Source organism: Thalassophryne amazonica, chromosome 1, assembly GCF_902500255.1.
Source record: "Thalassophryne amazonica chromosome 1, fThaAma1.1, whole genome shotgun sequence".
Taxonomy (NCBI): Eukaryota; Metazoa; Chordata; class Actinopteri; order Batrachoidiformes; family Batrachoididae; genus Thalassophryne; species Thalassophryne amazonica.
In genome coordinates this window covers 55770342-55788822 of record NC_047103.1, presented here as the reverse complement: position 1 = coordinate 55788822, position 18481 = coordinate 55770342, and the positions used below count along the sequence as shown (strand labels likewise).

General features: G+C 40.9%; 1 protein-coding gene across 1 annotated transcript in view; it reads right to left on the bottom strand.

The window, feature by feature from the left end:
* The window catches only part of dok6 (docking protein 6), a 251744-nt gene that overhangs the window by 52158 nt on the left and 181105 nt on the right, over window positions 1-18481 (bottom strand). The window contains exon 3 of the mRNA XM_034170327.1: window positions 11863-11977. Coding sequence (XP_034026218.1) covers window positions 11863-11977 — 115 coding nt within the window. The remainder of the gene's footprint in view (window positions 1-11862; window positions 11978-18481) is intronic.

Below are 18481 nucleotides of genomic sequence, written 5' to 3'. Positions count from 1 at the left end.
TCCATTTCAAATGAGCTCAGGCCCAGAGAAGGCGGCAGCATTTCTGGATGTTGTTGATGTATGGCTTTCACTTTGCATGGTAGAGTTTTAACTTACACTTGTAGATGTAGCGATGAACTGTGTTAACTGACAATGGTTTTCTGAAGTGTTCCTGGGCCCACGCAGTAAGATCCTTTACATAATGATGTTGGTTTTTAATGCAGTGCTGCCTGAGAGATTGAAGGTCACAGGCATTCAATGTTGGTTTTCTGCCTTGCCGCTTACATGTAGAAAGTTCTCCAGATTCGCTGAATTTTCTGATTATATTATGGACTGTAGATGATGGAATCCCTAAATTCCTTGCAACTGAACATTGAGAAACATTGTTCTTAAACTGTTGGACTATTTTTTCATGCAGTTGTTCACAAAGTGGTGATCCTCGCCCCATCTTTGCTTGTGAATGGCTGAGACTTTTGGGGATGCTCCTTTTATACCCAATCATAACACACAATTAGTGTCCTCAGTTCCCAAACACTTACTGAGTGTTGTTAGAAGGAAAGGTGATGTAACACAGTGGTAAACATACTACTGTCCCAGCTTTTTTGAAACGTGTTGCAGGCATCCATTTTAACATGAGCAAATATTTGCACAAAACAATAAAATTTATCAGTTTGAACATTAAATATCTTGTCTTTGTGGTGTATTCAATTAAATATAGGTTGAAGAGGATTTGCAAATCACTGTATTCTGTTTTTATTTACATTTTACACAATGTCCCAACGTCATTGGAATTGGGGTTGTAGTAATGAAATAAAAGTAATATCTAAATAATAAGTAGCACACTCATTTATTTCCAATGCAGTTTGTGAATGTTGAACTGTATGTTTTAATAGAGGTGTTTGTGCTCAAACAGGAATATTTTCAACATAATAAGAAAAGCAGATCGACACTGGCTACTTTGTTTTACATGAAATATTGTTGCATCGTTTTCCTCATTTCCACTTCACCATATTAGGATTGACTTGGCCTGAAAAATGTATATACACAATAGTAAGTGACATAACAATACCATCTTAGGGATGCTCTACTGGACCGCTGAGGTAAAGAAGGAGCTGCGCCGGAAGTCGAGGCTCTCAATTTACCAGTTGATTTCCCCTCCTATCCTCACCTATGGTCATGAGCTTTGGGTAATGACTGAAAGAATAAGATTGCAGATACAAGTGGTAGAAATAAGATTCCTCCGTCGAGTATCTGGGTGTACACTCCTGGACAGGGCGAGAAGCTCGACTATCCAGGAGAGACTCAGAGTGGAACCGCCGCTTCTTTGCATCAAAAGGAGCCAGTTGAGGTGGTTTGGATCTCCCTAGGGAGGTCTTCCAGCCAACCGGAGGAGGCCATGGGGAAGACCCAGGACACACTGGAGAGATTATATTTCCCAGCTGGCTTGGGAAGGCATTGGGATCCCCCCCGGAAGAGTTACAGGACTTGGTCGAGGTTATGGAAGTGTGGGGTGAGATGCATGCTCTGCTGCCACCGCGACCTGGATAAGATGATGAAAATGAATGAATGAATAACAGTACCAGTCCATGAATGAGAAAGGTGCACCCATGGTTTATGTTATGTATACGTTTCATTTATAAATGAGGCCTCTGGTTGCCTGTCACAATTCATAGTCAGGAGCTATGGTAGTGGATTCTGAGAGTGGAAAAACACACTCTGGTTAGTTTTATTCTTCAACATTTCAGTGCGCCGCAGTGCTCTGTAATGACACTCAGGATATTGTTTCCAACACAGAACTGGAAATGGCAATGGTTTCTTTAATATATACACACTGTAGACAGACAGATTACTTTTATCCCAAATTACAAGTTATGTTAGTTATGTTAGTTAAGTAAATTATGTTGTCGCAGCTGCAATTTACACAGATTACAAAAGGTTGGGGGGGGGGGGGGGTGCACCATATTTACAAATATATAAGGTTACCAACTTTTTTGTGTTCCTGATTTGATACTGAAATGAAAAAAAAAAAACAAAGGAATGGCACACTGAATCGGAGTAGGACATAGGAGTGGATTGGTCAACCAACCAACTAGCACCATCATCCAGTTCTTGACTTAGAACCCTCACGGGAAGAGTAAGAGTGGGCAACCATAAAACACATGAAGATGTGGCACTGGTGCTGAAGATAACAAAATGGGATCCAACTGGAAGGGAGTTGAAAGAACTGTCAGAAATAGAGTTTGCTGGTGAGATGTTGCCTGTGTTGCTCCTGGAGCAATGAGTCTCTTTGGAGGAGGCCCTGCTAAGAAAAAAGAGTGTGTGATAGAAGGGAAATAATTTTCTCCATTTGTGTTAATTTATTTTTTAAGGCATTAGCTTGAGAAAATCAAACCCCTTCTGAAAGAAGTCATGCAGTAACCACTGTACCAAACTTCTTGCAACCCTGCATCTATTTATTTATTTATTGGACTCCAGTTCCTTTCACCTTACTGTGGCTGCTGTAGCTGGGATTTTACAGTCCTGGGTCCTGAAGTCATTAATAAGAAGACTCCAAGGTGCCAAGTAGGGATTTCAGGCCATGGTAGGTTTGACAAATGTTTCCCAATTGATGGAATATTTCTTCAGTTGATCAGAACTTCTGAAACTGAATGTGTTCTGCAACACTAAGTACACATGCTCCATCAACATCCAGATAGGGCATGACGCCTACTTAAAAGTGTTGTGGGTCAATACTCAGGGTCACTTTATGATGTAATCATTTTACAGAATCGTGGAGGTGATGGTCTAGTGGTTAAGCGTTGGGCTTGAGACCAGAGGATCCTCAGTTCAAACCCCAGCCTGACTGGAAAATCACTAAGGACCCTTTGAAAAGGTCCTTAATATCCTTAATATCGGTGTGTAGTGAGCACCTTGCATGGCTGCACCCTGACATCGGTGTGTGAGTGTGTTTGTGTAAATGTGAGGCACAATTGTAAAGTGCTTTCAGCATCTGATGCAGATGGAAGAGTGATATATACAGTGAGGAAAATAAGTATTTGAACACCCTGCGATTTTGAAAGTGGATGTTCTACCATATACGAGGTCTGTTAGAAAAGTATCGGGCCTTTTTATTTTTTTCAAAAACCTGATGGATTTGAATCACGTGTGTTTGCATGAGCAAACCTTGAACCTTTGTGCGCATGCGTGAACTTTTTCACGTCTGTCGATTGCGTCATTTCCTGGTAAGCAGCCTTTGTGTGGGACGTGTGCAGCATGCTCTGTGGATTTTCATTTTAAGGAAAAAGACGGAATGACTGGAGCAGCGCCGCATCAAATGTTGCCAGGAACTGGGCGACAGCCAGGTGGAAACCATTCGGATGATTCAGACGGCTTTCGGTGACTTTTCAGTAGTGTGACTATCTGAGAAATTGTGGAAGAGGTGGGCATGTCACAGCATGTCCTGTGAGACTTCAATACAAAGGCGCTTTTGCTCCGCCGTCGGCAGCTTCGTGCCGAAGCCATCGGCATGATTTTCACCGCCACTCTTTGAATGGCCAAATCTTTTGTCACAATGGAATGTACCGAAAAGTGCTGATGTCCACCTCTTCTGCAATTTCTCGGACAGTCACACGACGGTCCCACATCACCACAGTGTTCACTTTGGAAATGACTCGGTCATTTCAGCATGTTGATGGCAGACCGGAGCGTGGCTCGCTCTCCACCGTTGTGCGGACGTCTTTAAACCGGTTGTACCGCTCCTTAATCTGTGTGATGCCCATAGGATCGTCACCGAAAGCCGTCTGAATCAAACGAATGGTTCCGTCTTTTTCCTTGGAATGAAAAAACGCCGAGCGCATGACACACACCTCACACAAAGGCTGCTTACCAGGAAATGATGCAATCGACAGGGAAAAAGTTCACGCATGCGCACAAAGGTTCAAGGTTTGCTCATGCAAACCTTGCTCATCACACATGATTCAAATCCATCAGGTTTTTGAAAAAAATAAAAAGGTCCGATACTTTTCTAACAGACCTCGTAAAAGAATATTGCACATTAGGAATGTGTTATCATGCACAAATACACATACCCACTAAGAACCTCATTTGTATCTTCATATAAAACATTCTGTCCATTGGCTGATAGAGTTAAGAATTACATTTTACAACTTTATCTAGTCCTATGGGACTTTTTTTAAAAGAGTAATAATGTGAATCTAATATCTCACTCCATCTCTCTCTGCTTTTAAGCCATTTGAAATACTCCACAATGTGAGAATACTCATTATGTCGAGGAAGGTGGTTGTTAATGAAGCAGCAAAGTAATGAGAAAAGATAACCAGAATTCACCTCCCACTTAGAAATCATGGAGGGGTCTGAAATTTTCATCTTAGGTGCATGTCCACTGTGAGAGACATAATCAAAAAAAAAAATAAAAAATCAGGAAATCACAATGTAGAATTTTTTTAAAAAATTTATTTGCATGAAACTGCTGCAAATAAGTATTTGAACACCTGCCAATCAGCAAAAATTCTGGCCCTCAAAGACTTGTTAGTCCGCCTCTAAAAAGTCCACCTCCACTCCACTTATTATTCCAAATTAGAAGCACCTATTTGAGGTCATTAGCTGCATAAAGACACCTGTCCACCCTACACAATCAGTAAGACTCCAATTACTAACATGGCTAAGACCAAAGAGCTGTCCAAAGACACCAGAGACAAAATTGTAGACCTCCACAAGGCTGGAAAGGGCTACGGGGCAATTGCCAAGAGGCTTGGTGAAAAAAAGATCAACTGTTGGAGCAATTATTAGAAAATGGAAGAAGCTAAACATGACTGTCAGTCTCCCTCGGACTGGGCCTCCATGCAAGATAGCACCTTGTGGCGTATCAATGATCAAATCAAAATCAAATCAGTTTTATTTATATAGCGCCAAATCACAACAAACAGTTGCTCCAAGGCGCTTTATATTGTAAGGCAAGGCCATACAATAATTACAAAATAACCCCAACGGTCAAAACGACCCCCTGTGAGCAAGCACTTGTCGACAGTGGGAAGGAAAAACTCCCTTTTAACAGGAAGAAACCTCCAGCAGAACCAGGCTCAGGGAGGCGCAGTCTTCTGACTGGTTGGGGCTGAGGGGAGAGAATCAGGAAAAAGACATGCTGTGGAAGAGAGCAGAGATCAATCACTAATGATTAAATGGAGAGTGGTGCATACAGAGCAAAAAGAGAAAGAAACACTCATGGGAACCCCCCAGCAGTCTAAGTCTATAGCAGCATAACTAAGGGATGGTTCAGGGTCACCTGATCCAGCCCTAACTATAAGCTTTAGCAAAAAGGAAAGTTTTAAGCCTAATCTTAAAAGTAGAGAGGGTGTCTGTCTCCCTGATCTGAATTGGGAGCTGGTTCCACAGGAGAGGAGCCTGAAAGCTGAAGGCTCTGCCTCCCATTCTACTCTTAAAAACCCTAGGAACTACAAGTAAGCCTGCAGTCTGAGAGCGAAGTGCTCTATTGGGGTGATATGGTACTATGAGGTCCCTAAGATAAGATGGGACCTGATTATTCAATACCTTATAAGTAAGAAGAAGAATTTTAAATTCTATTCTAGAATTAACAGGAAGCCAATGGAGAGAGGCCAATATGGGTGAAATATGCTCTCTCCTTCTAGTCCCCATCAGTACTCTAGCTGCAGCATTTTGAATTAACTGAAGGCTTTTCAGGAAACTTTTAGGACAACCTGACAATAATGAATTACAATAGTCCAGCCTAGAGGAAATAAATGCATGAATTAGTTTTTCAGCATCACTCTGAGACAAGACCTTTCTAATTTTAGAGATAGTGCGCAAATGCAAAAAAGCAGTCCTACATATTTGCTTAATATGCGCATTGAAGGACATATCCTGATCAAAAATGACTCCAAGATTTCTCACAGTATTACTAGAGGTCAGGGTAATGCCATCCAGAGTAAGGATCTGGTTAGACACCATGTTTCTAAGATTTGTGGGGCCAAGTACAATAACTTCAGTTTTATCTGAATTTAAAAGCAGGAAATTAGAGGTCATCCATGTCTTTATGTCTGTAAGACATTCCTGCAGTTTAACTAATTGGTGTGTGTCCTCTGGCTTCATGGATAGATAAAGCTGGGTATCATCTGCGTAACAATGAAAATTTAAGCAATGCTTTCTAATAATACTGCCTAAGGGAAGCATGTATAAAGTGAATAAAATCAGTCCTAGCACAGAACCATGTGGAACACCATAATTAACTTTAGTCTGTGAAGAAGACTCCCCATTTACATGAACAAATTGTAATCTATTAGATAAATATGATTCAAACCATTGCAGCGCAGTGCCTTTAATACCTATGGCATGCTCTAATCTCTGTAATAAAATTTTATGGTCAACAGTATTAAAAGCAGCACTGAGGTCTAACAGGACAAGCACAGAGATGAGTCCACTGTCTGAGGCCATAAGAAGATCATTTGTAACCTTAAGATCATTTGTAACCTTCACTAATGCTGTTTCTGTACTATGATGAATTCTAAAACCTGACTGAAACTCTTCAAATAGACCATTCCTCTGCAGATGATCAGTTAGCTGTTTTACAACTACCATTTCAAGAATTTTTGAGAGAAAAGGAAGGTTGGAGATTGGCCTATAATTAGCTAAGATAGCTGGGTCAAGTGATGGCTTTTTAAGTAATGGTTTAATTACTGCCACCTTAAAAGCCTGTGGTACATAGCCAACTAATAAAGATAGATTGATCATATTTAAGATCGAAGCATTAATTAATGGTAGGGCTTCCTTGAGCAGCCTGGTAGGAATGGGGTCTAATAGACATGTTAATGGTTTGGAGGAAGTAACTAATGAAAATAACTCAGACAGAACAATCGGAGAGAAAGAGTCTAACCAAATACCAGCATTACTGAAAGCAGCCAAAGATAATGCTATGTCTTTGGGATGGTTATGAGTAATTTTTTCTCTAATAGTTAAAATTTTATTAACAAAGAATGAAAATCAACCAATGAAACCAATGAAAATCAAACCTGTTTGATATTATTCTGGTGAGCCGTCGTGAGGGTATCCTGCTGCTGAAAAGCTACAAGCATCTAACCGCTCGCACTGTGCCTGTGCAAACACCGCAGAGCTGTCTTGAAATGTTATTTTTTTTTTTTTTTTGCTGTTGTTTTGTTTTGTTTTTAAACTTCATTTGTAAAAAAAAAGCCATTTGCAAAGCCAAAAAGTTGATTTGACAATCATCCGATATAACCGGGGTCAAAATAAATAGAACACTGCCATCTACTGGTGCCCAGACGCTTAGTACTTAGGGCAAATACTGCCATGAACACTACTGGCCAGTAGATGGCAGTAGAGGCCTTGAAAACAAAATTCCAGATAATCCCTGTCTGCTACATTTAAAATGCATGGAATTTAACAAATGCAAATACAATAACAACGTCTATAAACCCAGAGAATATATTCACGAGAGTGTTAGGCACTAGAGTTTAATGCTGTTGTCCATGGAGCCTGAACAGAGTGTCTGAAATGCAACTGTCCTGTTGTAAATGTACTGAGATTACATCATCCTACCCATAATGCACTGCTGGGCACAGCATGTGCTCACAAAACGTTAAAAATTAGCACATTACTTTAAAACTAAAACATATATCTGATATTTTCACTTCATAAAACTTCAGACATGACAGTAATTTTAAATAACTTGTGCAAAATTAGTTTGGTTAAAATTTGAACTATAGGTTAAAAATGTACGCCTCTGGATGACTTGGGTCATATTACCAGCATAGCAGTATGGTGTTAAAGGAAATGATTTTTTCTTTGTGGCCATTTCTCCTTTGTCTACAGAGGATAGAGATGCTGTTCATAGAAGCAGCTCTCTTCTGTTAGCAGAGGGTATAACTGTCCATCTGTTACAAAACTTTTAACAGGTAGGTGCTGAACTGATTTTAAATTTTAAAAATGCTTGTCGCTGTTCAGTTTTGTTTACTTTGTTTATCAGTCTAACAGTTACCTCTCTTCTTTCCATGACAAAAACTCCTGTAACAGTGAAATGTGCCGTTCATTTCCACACTGGACGCTGTGTTGATCCAGGACGTCGTCTGACTTCCACAGGAATTGTGGAAGACGTGGACATCTGCACTTTTTTGGCACATTGAGACAGACGTGCGGAGGAATTCCACGCGTCACGATGGAGCCGCATGGCGCAAAGCAACCACAGGACATGTTCTGGCATGTCCAGCTCATGCACAATTTCTCGGATAGTCACACGACTGAAAAGCCACCGAAAGCCGTCTGAAAGCCATCTGAAAGCCGTCCTGTGAGACCAACACGGAGGTGCTTTTGTCCCGCGCCATGAGTGGTTCCGTGGTGCATCCCTCCTCTTCTCTTTCCATGAAAAAAACTCCTGTAACAGTGGAATGTGCCAAAAAAGTCTTGATGTCCACGTCTTCTGCCATTTTAGTGGAAGTCAGACGACGTCCCGAATCAACAAAGCCTTCATGTTGGAAATTATCTGGTTGTTTCAGTGGGGTGTCAGCCTGTCGATCGGCGCTCGGAGTGCACCGCGCTCTCAGACGCTGTGGGCGGTCTTTAAACCAGCTGGAGCACTCCTTAATCTGTGTAATCCCCATAAAATCGTCCCTGAAAGCCATCTGAATTTTCCGAATGGTGTCCACCTGGAGGTCTCTCACAGTTTTTGGAAAAATTTGATGCAGCAAAGCTCCAAATCGTTCAGACATTTATTCGCAATAAAAATCCGACGAGAGGGGTGGACCACTGCTCACACAAAGCCTGCTCACAGGTGAATGACGCAACCGACAGGCGTGAAAAAACTCACGCATGCGCATGAAGGTTCAAGCTTGTCTGATGCAATCACACGTGATTCAAATCCATATAGTTTTTGCAAAAAATAAAAAGGTCGGATACTTTTCTAACAGACCTCGTATATATATATATATATATATATATATATATATATATATATATATATATATAGTGCTGTGTTTTGCCAGGAAAAAATGGCAAAGCCAGTTGAGAAGAATGGACGGGTACTTTGTTGTGATGGAGCTGCCAACTTTTCACCACCCACAGATCCGGTTGGTTGTGGCGCCCAGCATCACAGAGGTGGCGTAGGACCTCCCGACAATACTCTAATATTTTGGCCTTCTGGTCCATACTCATGACGCACCACCCCACAAGAGTCAAAGAAAACAGTCAACGTGACTGACATTGCTGCAGTCTTGCTGTGCTTTCGTTGGCCTGAGTGATGTTGGATGTTTCCATTGTGATGACGGAAATTTGGTTCCCGAGTCGTACCTGTAAACCCATGTCTCATTTCAGTGTTCAGGAAGTCGGAATCACTGTTTGTGCATCAAGACTTACAAACGCAGTTACTTCTGCTCCACTGTTAGCAGCTTCGGCACAAATTTCACTAACACACTCCACATGCCTAAATCCTTCATCAAAATGGAATTGACCAAAACGGTGATTATCCCACCTCGTCTGCAAATCCTTGGATGCTGACAAGACGGTCATCCATGACCAAAGTGAGGAAAATAAGTATTTGAACACCCTGCGATTTTGCAAGATCTCCCACTTAGAAATCATGGAGGGGTCTGAAATTTTCATCTTAGGTGCATGTCCACTGTGAGACACAATCTAAAAAAAATCCAGAAATCACAATGTGTGATTTTTTAATAATTTATTTGTATGTTACTGCTGCAAATAAGTATTTCAACACCTGTGAAAATCAATGTTAATATTTGGTACAGCAGCCTTTGTTTGCAATTACAGAGGTCAAACATTTCCTGTAGTTTTTCACCAGGTTTGCACACACTGCAGCAGGGATTTTGGTCCACTCCTCCATACAGATCTTCTCTTTCAGATTTGGAGTTTCAGCTCCCTCCAAAGATTTTCTATTGAGTTCAGGTCTGGAGACTGGGCAGGCCACTCCAGGACCTTGAAATGCTTTTTACGGAGCCCCTCCTTAGTTGCCCTGGTTGTGTGTTTGGGTCACTGTCATGCTGGAAGACCCAGCCATGACCCATCTTCAATGCTCTTACTGAGGGAAGGAGGTTGTTTGCCAAAATCTCGCAATACATGACCCCATTCATCCTCCCTTCAATACGGTGCAGTCGTCCTGTCCCCTTTGCAAAAGAGCACCCCCAGAGTATGATATTTCCACCCCCATGTTTCGCAGTTGGGATGGTTTTCTTTTTGTTGCTCTCATCCTCTAAACATGGTAAGTGGAGTTGATTCCAAAAAGCTCTATTCTGGTCTCATCTGACCACATGACCTTCTCCCATGCCTCCTCTGGATCATCCAGATGGTCACTGGTGAACTTCAAATGAGCCTGGACATGTGCTGGCTTGAGCAGGGGGACCTTGCTGCCCTGCAGGACTTTAAACCATGACAGCATCACATGTTACTAATGTAATCTTTGTGACTGTGGTCCCAGCTTCTCTTCAGGTCATTGACCAGGTCCTCCTGTGTAGTTCTGAGCTTTCTCAGAATCATGCTTATCCCACAAAGTGAGATCTTGCATGGAATCCCAGACAGAGGGAGATTGACAGTCATCTTGTGTTTCTTCCACTTTCTAATAAATAATCATAACAGTTCTTGTCGTCTACCAAGCTGCTTGCTTGTTGTCCTGTAGTCCATCCCAGCCTTGTGCAGGTCTACAGTTTTGTCCCTGGTGTCCTTAAACAGCTCTTTGGTCTTGGCTATGTTGGACAGGTTGGAGTGTGATTGACTGAGTGTGTGAACAGGTGTCTTTTATACAGGTAACAAGTTCAAAGAGGTGGAATTAATACAGGTAAAGAGTGCAAAATAAGAGGGCTTCTTAAAAAAAAATTAACAGGTCTGTGTGAGCCAGAATTCTTGCTGGTTTGTAGGCGGTCAAATACTTATTTGCAGCAGTAACATACAAATAAATTATTAAAAAAATCATACATTGTGATTTCCAGATTTTTTTTTAGATTATGTCTCTCACAGTGGACATGCACCTAAGATGAAAATTTCAGACCCCTCCATGATTTCTAAGTGGGAGAACTTGCAAAACCGCAGGGTGTTCAAATACTTATTTTCCTTACTGTACATATATATATATATATATATATATATATACACACACACACACACACACACACACACACACACACACACATGCACACACACACACCCATTCAGTCCATTTGCAGCACAAAAGGAAGTAAGAAATCGTAAATACATCATGTTATCTTTCCATAAGTGTGTCATATGTGTCTCAGTCCCAAAAAGAGGGACTGGAGAGTAAGATGTGAAACTGTAACAGGGCTGCAGGAAGTGCAGGACAGGTGAGATAAAACATCCATGTGGTGGTTAGAAAGAAGGACATCTGTGCATGGAAATGAGCCCACTGGAATGGAGATTGTGGTGTCCGTCCTTGTCTGTTTCGTATTAGAACATCGAAGTGCATCCACAGCTCAGTCCCTGCCTTGCTGCATTTGCAGCTCAATTTATTTGCACCTAAACAAAAGCATTGCACCTGACAATGTGTAGAATTATGTTCCCTTTTGGTTTGCTGTTCACGTATAAGAAGCAATCTCTATTGTTATAGTCTATAATTGAATTGAACCACAGTGCAAACAATACCAATATAATTTTTCATACCTGCAATATGAAAATCAATATTTCTGAAAGCACCTCCTACTTTTAATTTAGCGGCAAATGAGCATCGCTTAGTTAAACTCCAAGTCTCCATGGCCTCGTTCACATCTTCATCTCTCGTTCTTTGTTCCTCAGTCGCTCACACTTGAGATTATTTCACCACTTCTTCAAACTTTTACAAACCATCCAATCATCATCATTAAAAAAAACACCCTACACTGTCCTCTAGCTGAGAACACTTACCTGATTCACAGGCAAAGGTTTTGGACGTATCATCACAGAAGATGATGGCCACAGCATGTTTTTTCGTCTCCCGCGGCATCCGGGTGATGTTCTTGATGTTGTGGAGCTCAGTGATCTAAGCAGGATGAAAAGAGTGGCAGAGGGACAATATGGAGTGAACACAGACAGCAGAAGGAAGGTTTAATTGTTTTCAGCAACTGCTTTGGAGAAAGTGCAATTGCAGTGAGAGGCTTAGCATAAAAAGAACAGCAAACTAAAGCAGGAATGTGTTTGATCATAAGGAATGAAATAAAAAAATGAACAGCCTGACAATGAAAAAGAAATCAAAAGATTAAAAAAAAAAAATCACACAGAACATCAACTTTGATGCTGCAGTGTAGTGGCAGTGCATCCCCAAAGTATTCACAGCACTTCACTTTTTCCACATTTTGTTATATTTTGTTATGTTACAGCCATATTCGAAAATGGATTAAATTCCTTCTTTTCCCCTCAAAATTCTACACACAATATGTGAATTTTTAAAATACATACATACATATATATATACATACATACATATATATATTTGTAAATTTATTGAAAAGAAGAAAAAAGAAATCACATGTACATACAGTAGTGTTCAGAATAATAGTAGTGCTATGTGACTAAAAAGATTAATCCAGGTTTTGAGTATATTTATTATTGTTACATGGGAAACAAGGTAGAAATCCAACAAGACCAAGCATTCATGATATGCACACTCTTAAGGCTATGAAATTGGGCTATTAGTAAAAAAAAGTAGAAAAGGGGGTGTTCACAATAATAGTACCATCTGCTGTTGATGCTACAAACTCAAAACTATTATGTTCAAACTGCTTTTTTAGCAATCCTGTGAATCACTAAACTAGTATTTAGTTGTATAACCACAGATTTCATGATTTCTTCACATCTGCGAGGCATTAATTTTGTTGGATGGAACCAAGATTTTCCTTGTTTACTAGTGTGCTTGGGGTCATTGTCTTGTTGAAACACCCATTTCAAGGGCATGTCCTCTTCAGCATAAGGCAACATGACCTCTTCAAGTATTTTGACATAGCCAAACTGATCCATGATACCTGGTATGCGATATATAGGCCCAACACCATAGTAGGAGAAACATGCCCATATCATGATGCTTGCACCACCATGCTTAACTGTCTTCACTGTGAACTGTGGCGGCTTGAATTCAGAGTTTGGGGGTCGTCTCACAAACTGTCTGCGGCCCTTGGACCCAAAAAGAACAGTTTTACTCTCATCAGTCCACAAAATATTCCTCCATTTCTCTTTAGGCCAGTTGATGTGTTCTTTGGCAAATTGTAACCTCTTCTGCACGTCTTTTATTTAACAGAGGGACTTTGCGAGGGATTCTTGCAAATAAATTAGCTTCACACAGGCATCTTCTAACTGTCATAGCACTTACAGGTAACTCCAGACTGTCTTTGATCATCCTGGAGCTGATCAGTGGGTGAGCCTTTGCCATTCTGGTTATTCTTCTGTCCATTTTGATGGTTGTTTTCCATTTTCTTCCACATGTCTCTGTTTTTTTTTTTTTTTTTTTGTCCATTTTAAAGCATTGGAGATGAACAGCCTATCATTTTTTGCACCTGCGTATAAGTTTTAACCTCTACAATCAACTTTTTAATCAAACTATGCTGTTCTATTGAACAATGTCTTGAACGTCCCATTTTCCTCAGGGTTTCAAAGAGAAAAGCATGTTCAACAGGTGCTGGCTTCATCCTTAAATAGGGGACACCTGATTCACACCTGTTTGTTCCACAAAATTGACGAACTCACTGACTGAATGCCACACTACTATTATTGTGAACACCCCCTTTTCTACTTTTTTTTACTAATAGCCCAATTTCATAGCCTTAAGAGTGTGCATATCATGAATGCTTGGTCTTGTTGGATTTGCGAGAATCTACTGAATCTACTGGTACCTTGTTTCCCATGTAACAATAAGAAATATACTCAAAACCTGGATTAATCTTTTTAGTCACATAGCACTACTATTCTGAACACTACTGGAAGTATTCACAGCCGTTGCCATGAAGCTCAAAAGTGAGCTCAGTTGCATCCTGTTTCCACTGAACATCCTTGAGATGTTTCTACACTTTAATTGGAGTCCATCTCGAGTAAATTTAGTTGGATGGACATGATTTGGAAAGGCCCACACCTGTCTCCACATAAGGTCCCACAGTTGACAGTGCATGTCAGAGCACAAACCAAGCATGAAGTCAAAGGAATTGTCTGTAGACCTCCAAGACAGGATTGTCTCAAGGCACAAATCTGGAGAAGGGTACAGAAACATTTCTGCTGCTTTGAAGGTCCCATCAGTGGCCTCTATCATCCGTAAATGGAAGAAGTTCAGATCCGCCAGTACTCTTCCTAGAGCTGGCTGCCTGTCTAAACTGACTGATTGAGGAGAAGGGTTTTAATCAGGGAGGTGACCAAGAACTCTGCTAGAGGTCCAGCATTACTCTGTGGAGAGAGGAGAACTTTCCAGAAGGACAGCCATCTCTGCAGCAATCCACCAATCAGGCCTGTATAGTAGAGTGACCAGACTGAAGGTGTGCCAAGCTTGTGGCATCATATTCAATAAGACTTGAGGCGCCAAAGGTGCATCAACAAAGTATTTAGCAAAGGGTGTGAATACTTACGTACAAAGGGTGATTTCTTAGTTTTTTATTTTTAATAAATTTGCAAAGATTTCTGAAAAAAACCTTTCACGTTGTCATTATGGGGTGTTAAAAAATGAATTTACTCCATTTTGGAATGAGGCTGTAACATAACAAAATGTGGAAAAAGTGAAGCACTGTGAAAAATATCCACTAAGTATGCACTGTTGCACATTAAACATAAAGCTATGACTGCTGGGATGAGTGTTCAGAATTTCCTGGTGTGGGTGTTTATTTTGTGTCAGTTATTTGTATGAATTGCCTGCCTGAGGGTAAAAGCACAAAAGCACACAAAATACAATCACTTATTCTTATTAAATATTTATATGCTATCTTTGATGTTTGGCTTTTTTTTTTTTTTTTGAAGAAAAAGGTTTTTAATCTTTCAATTGAGACAACATCTGCTCCATTTTGATGTTGTGGTGTTTGCAACAACTTCTAGCTGCAAAGGCTGTGCTCCAGTTGAAAGAAAAAAAAATTTGCATAATGCCATCAAATATTAGATCTGTGGTGCATGTACAGTATGTGCTGTAGGTTATTAGATCTGCTCTCTTAACCTTTAAGGAGCGGATTTTACTACACAGGCAGTGAGCCCAGCTAATTCATTCCCAAATAGTCTGGCATAGGGCCCACAGTTAGCACACAATAGATGACAATAATGTAATGGGCCTTATCTCCCGGGCAGAGTGAACACAGAGGAGATTGCTGAACAAAATGGCCTGTAAATATTGGTGATAGTCACTTAAATGTAATGTTCTCTTTTTCCATTCATAATCAATCTCTAGATAAAGTGATTTAGATGCTTTTGATTGTGCTCCCTGCTGAATGGCAAAGAGATTTCAAACACATGAGCAGGGGAGCTGAGCTCATACGAAAGTCAGTTCACATTTATTCCAAGAATGATTTAAAAATAAATAGCAATGTATGGTGCATTCGGAAAGTATTCACAGTGCTTCACTTTTTCCACATTTTGTTACGTTACAGCCTTATTCCAACATGGAGTAAATTATTTTTCCCTCACATTTCTACTCACAACACCCCATAATGACAACATGAAAAAAGGTTTTTGAAATTTTTGCTAATTTATTAAAAAATAAAAACTAAGAAATCGCATGTACTTAAGTGTTCACACCCTTTGCTCAATACTTTGTTGATGCACCTTTGGCAGCAATTACAGCTTCAAGTCTTCTTGAATATGATCCCACAAGCTTGGTGCACCCATCTTTGGGCAGTTTTGTCCATTGCTCTTTGCAGCACCTCTCAAGCTCCATCAAGTTGGATGGGGAGTGTTGGTGCACAGCCATTTTCAGATCTCTCCAGGGATGTTCAGTCAGATTCAGGTCTGGGCTCTGGCTGGACTACTCAAAGAAATTCACAGAGTTGTCCTGAAGCCACTCCTTTGATATCTTGGCTGTGTGCTTAGCAGAGGTGGGACAAAGTCACTGTCGAGTCATTCTCAAGTCATCAATCTGCAAGTCCCAAGTCAAGTCTCAAGTCAGCTTGCAAACAATTGGTGGTGAATATGACTTGAGACTTGACTTGGGACTTGCTGATTCATGATTTGAGAGTGACTTGGTGGTGACTTTGTCCCACCTCTGGTGCTTAGCATCACTGTCCTGCTGAAAGATGAACCGTCGCCCCAGTCTGAGGTCCAAAGTGCTCTGGAAGAGGTTTTCATCCAGGATGTCTCTGTACATTGCTGCATTCATCTTTCCTTCAATCCTGACTAGTATCCCAGTTCCTGCCACTGAAAATCATCCGAAAAGCATGATACTGCCACCACCATGCTTCACTGTAGGGATGGTGCCTGGTTTCCTCCAAATATAACAAATGGCCTTCACACCAAAAGAGTTCAATCTTTGTCTCATCAGACCAGAGAACTTTGTTTCTCATAGTCTGAGAGTCATTCAGGTGTCTTTTGGCAAACTCCAGGTGGGCTGCCATGTGCTTTTTAGTAAGGAGTGGCTCCGTCTGGCCACTCTACCATACAGACCTGATTGGTGGATTGCTGCAGAGATGTTGTCCTTCTGCAACATTCTCCTCTCTCCGAAGAGGAATGCTGGAGCTCTGACAGAGTGGCCACCTGGTTCTTGGACACCTCCCTGACTAAGGCCCTTCTCCCCCAATTGCTCAGTTTGGGGGAGAGTCCTCTAGGAGTCCCGGTGGATCTGGACTTCTTCCATTTACAGATGATGGAGCCCACTGTGCTCATTGAGACCTTCAAAGCAGCAAAAATGTTTCTGTACCCTTCCCCAGATTTGTGCCTTGAGACAATCCTGTCTCAGAGGTCTACAGACAATTCCTTTGACTTTGTGCTTGATTTGTGCGCTGACATACAAATAATTATGGACCTGACTGCATCACAGAAACTTCTTACTTATAGTTTCCTTTTAGTACATATGTAATCATTTAAACACAGCTTTAACTGCATCTGTCAGGAGACCTGGAGATGTGCGGCACAAACAGTCAAACTTTTCAGCGGGCTAAAAAGTGATTGTTTTACTGTGTGGACCAGTGCTCTTCAAAAAAGAACCAGAGGCACAGTAGAAGAGAGGAGGGGGGAGAAAAGAAAAAGTAAGTGAGTAAGCCGGTCGCCTTTGTGTTGATTCTGTAAATCAGCCACCAGTGCAGCATAGTTCCTACCAAAGCAATGCAGCACTGAATGAAGCCCTCAGACGGGACCATTGTTGATCTTTGTGGCAATGCATTACCAGGTGCACTGGTGCATGCGCACCCTCATCACTCATTCCGGGTGTATGAGATGTCTCTGGGGGGGAAGCGGGGAGGCGGGTGGATTCAGCCACACAGGACACCCAGCGTGACAGCATGATGTGGTACGCAGAAAGATGCTTCATTCATAGCACATGGCTGATCACGCTGTAGCAGACGAACAATGCTGAATCACAACATCTGCCTTATCTACCCATCTCCGTCCTCAGATAAAGCCTTATAGGCACACAGATTCTGCGAACAATAAGAAGAAAAACTGGGCTAACAAAATCCAACATTTGAATCTGTAAGATTATTTTCATGCAGGTGATGAAACAGTAAACTTATTTTTTATATTTAGTTCACTTAGCATAGGAAAAGAATACTTATTTCAACAGTAGCAACAACTAGTTTGGGGTTTGGTGGATAGGCCCCGATCATCGTCACTATCCTCTGATGCTTGTTTGAGATACGAGGGAGTGATGAGGACACACACACACACACACACATTTTCTCCACGGATCGGAGCCCACAGGAGGATGCTGCATTGGAGGTGGGGCAAAGCAGCAGCATTGACACGGCAGCCTGAACGTTGGCAAGCAGAAAGGGAGCTGGAAAATTGTTGCATCTTCAATAGCCTGGCCAATTTTAGAGGGAGTCATTTTGAGGATCATGTAAAAAATATGTTTTAATAGTAGGTACCATAGGTGGTAATTACATTAATGAGGCATGTTAGTGTATATGTAGCACGCATCTAGAGTTGTATTAAACATAAATGCCACAAGAAATCTGGTTATGTTTTCTCATTACTTTGCTGCTTCTTTAACAACCACCTTCCTCGACATAATGAGTATTCTCACACTGTGGAGTATTTCAAATGGCTTAAGAGCAGAGAGAGATGGAGTGAGATATTAGATTCAGATTATTACTCTTTAAAAAAAGTCCCATAGGACTAGATAAAGTTGTAAAATGTGATTCTTAACTCTATCAGCCAATGGACAGAATGTTTTATATGAAGATACAAATGAGGCTCTTAGTGGGTATGTGTAGTAGTGCATGATAACACATTCCTAATGTGCAATATTCTTTTATATGGTAGAACATCCACTTTCAAAATGCAATTTTATAAGAGCTGATATTGTACAATATTGATTTATAGCTACAATATACGATTAAATATAATTTTGGTTTCAAGTTGGATGTCTTCGGTCACA